At 45.3% G+C, this 2,743-nt stretch overlaps 1 protein-coding gene across 1 annotated transcript; it reads left to right on the top strand.

Moving 5' to 3' along the window:
* Positions 1 to 532: 532 nt before the first annotated feature.
* On the top strand, positions 533 to 2,426 carry tmem121ab (transmembrane protein 121Ab). The gene has a single exon (XM_027015933.2). It carries the CDS (start codon positions 533 to 535, stop codon positions 1,481 to 1,483), a length of 951 nt encoding a protein of 316 aa, XP_026871734.1. The 3' UTR covers positions 1,484 to 2,426.
* Positions 2,427 to 2,743: the final 317 nt, after the last annotated feature.

Here is a 2,743-nt window from a genome sequence, read left to right as displayed (position 1 = left end):
GAGAGGAATCACCTGCCAGAACCAGGCTACGAGCTTGGCTTTCCTCTCTCACATTCACATTTCCATTGCAAAGCAGGTCGGCTCCAGCACTCGCCTTGAATCATTTTATGCTCCTTCAAACCGGAATTACTGCATCTTTTCCAGAAACAATGCCCCAATTGTAAAGACTTTAAATGTCTTTGAATGCTGTAATCTCTGGCTAATTTTTAATACCAGAATTACAGTACAAAAAAAAAAAAAAAAAAATCCCTCATTTGCTGCTGTTCCCTTTCTGGCAAGGAAGACAAATGACTCCCATAGTCATGCTCAGTCTCAAGGATTAGATATACGAAAGCAGTTTCTCAATTTACCGTAACGTATTTAAGCCTGAGAGACATGGGACACAGCTTTAACATAAAAGGAGAGAGCTCAAAGAATGTAAAGTAACTGGGATCGGGTAATTGAAAGCAAACTCGTTTGACCCGCAGCCAGAGTGGAAGAAGAGAGGTTAGGACGCAGCAGCGACCCCGAGCTCGCGGTGGTGGCCCCCGCCATGGTCCTGCCTCCGCCCGACAAGCGCCATGTCTGCCTCACCACCATCGTCGTCATGACCAGCATGGCCTTCATGGACGCCTACCTGGTGGAGCAGAACCAGGGCCCGCGCAAGATCGGCGTCTGCATCATCGTCTTGGTGGGCGACGTCTGCTTCCTCATCGTGCTCCGCTACGTGGCCGTGTGGGTGGGGGCGGAGGTGCGCACGGCCCGGCGCGGCTACGCCATGATTCTCTGGTTCCTCTACATCTTCGTGCTGGAGATTAAGCTCTACTTTGTCTTCCAGAACTGCAAGGCAGACCGCAAGAGCCTGGAGACGGTGGCGCGCAAGGCGCTGACGTTACTCCTGTCTGTGTGCGTGCCGGGCCTCTACCTGGTCCTGGTGGCATTGGACAGCATGGAATACGTTCGGACATTTAGGAAGAAGGAGGACATGAGGGGGAGGCTCTTCTGGGTGGCCTTGGACTTGCTGGACCTGCTGGACATCCAGGCGAACCTCTGGGAGCCGCAGCGGACGGGTCTGCCCATTTGGGCGGAAGGGTTGATGTTCTTCTACTGTTATATCCTCCTCCTGATCCTGCCCTGCGTATCCCTGAGTGAGATCAGTGTGCAGGGGGAAAACGTGTCCCCCCAAAAGATGATGTTATACCCCATGCTGAGCCTGGTCACCATCAATGTGGTCACCATCCTCATACGTGGTGTCAACATGGTTCTCTTTCAGGACAGTCGCGTTTCCACCATCTTCGTTGGCAAAAATGTGGTAGCCATTGCCACTAAGGCTTGCACCTTCCTTGAGTACCGGAAACAGACCCGGGAATTTCCAGCACGGGAAAACACAACAGGAATCGCAATGGAGATCCAGCAGAACTCGGTGGGCCATGGACAAGCCCTGCCAAACGCAACCAGCCTCCCACTGGAACCTGCGCCGGTGCAAGAGATTATCGACACATGACCAAGTGGCCAGCCATAGGCAAGCCCATCAGATCTATCAGTCAGTATCGGATTTGAAGAGTGCAGGGGAGCAGGGACTTGACCTCTGCTAGTAGGGGCTTTTAAATGAGAACAGACCTTGTGGGACATATGATTGCTTGTATAATTTTTGAGTATTGACCTATTCCAGTTTTGGACTACAACACATGGAGCATTTTCAAAAAGATACTACATTGTCTTTGAGAAGATTTTACTTGTTTGGAGGAAAAAGGAATGAGATTTTTACTGACTGAGCTGCAGTACTTTGTGTGAAAAACACGTCTTTCCATAATGCCTGAGGGACAGACGTGTTTCCCTTTAGACACTTGGGACTATATGATTTTGTAATGCTGCTTTTCCTTTGTTGTCTATTTGACCCGCAAAAATATTAGCATTTTTCTCCTAATTGGCTCCTAGGAGGTAAATGGACTTGGGGCAAGTGTCTTTAGGATGGAAAGCAGTAAGAGGGGGAAGCTATTCTTGCTTTATAACTGTAAAAATCCAACAGTTTTGCAGTGTCTGTATTTTGGTAAATGTTTGTGACAAAATGTTGGGGGGAAATCCCCGGAGGTCACAACTATCCTATCAACAGCAGTTAGGAATTCATCACAGTGTGTGTGTGTGTGTGTGTGTGTGTGTGTGTGTGTGTGTGTGTGTACAGACATGTGCTTGTATGTACAGCAGTGTGTGGATGCTAGTATGCATATTCATTAATGAGAATAGTTCAAAAGAGGCATTACAGAAACATCAACACAGAGCAAAAAACAAACAAACAAACAAAAAACACTTGTCAGATGAAACCATTACAATGTATCTTGCTGTACATTCCCTCACAAAAAGCCTTGAAGTCAGTGAATGCACTTGCAGACCTTATTTGGTAAACAAGTAAACATTATTATTATTATTATTATTATTATTATTATTATTATTATGTACCAGTGTTTAATTTTTACATTTTATGTTGAAAGTGTTTAATAAAAAATAGCACTTACTTTTTGTATTCGAGTAATTGAACTGATAAAAATATGCTATGTTGCTTTTCGTAGGTGTCGAGTAATGATGCTTTGTAATTAAGCTTTAGCGGGAAAGCCAAATAGGTATATTATGACAATAATGGGTTTTATCTATTATCGTGCTCTCAACTCCAATTGCTATTGTCGAAATTGGCTAAACACGTTAAATGTCACAAACGTTTGAATAAACTGTCAGTAAAATGATTCGTGAGTAGAGAGAAAGGAAATGT

The sequence above is a fragment of the Electrophorus electricus genome, chromosome 3, assembly GCF_013358815.1.
Source record: "Electrophorus electricus isolate fEleEle1 chromosome 3, fEleEle1.pri, whole genome shotgun sequence".
Lineage (NCBI taxonomy): Eukaryota > Metazoa > Chordata > Actinopteri > Gymnotiformes > Gymnotidae > Electrophorus > Electrophorus electricus.
This window is presented reverse-complemented; position numbering and strand designations above follow the sequence as displayed.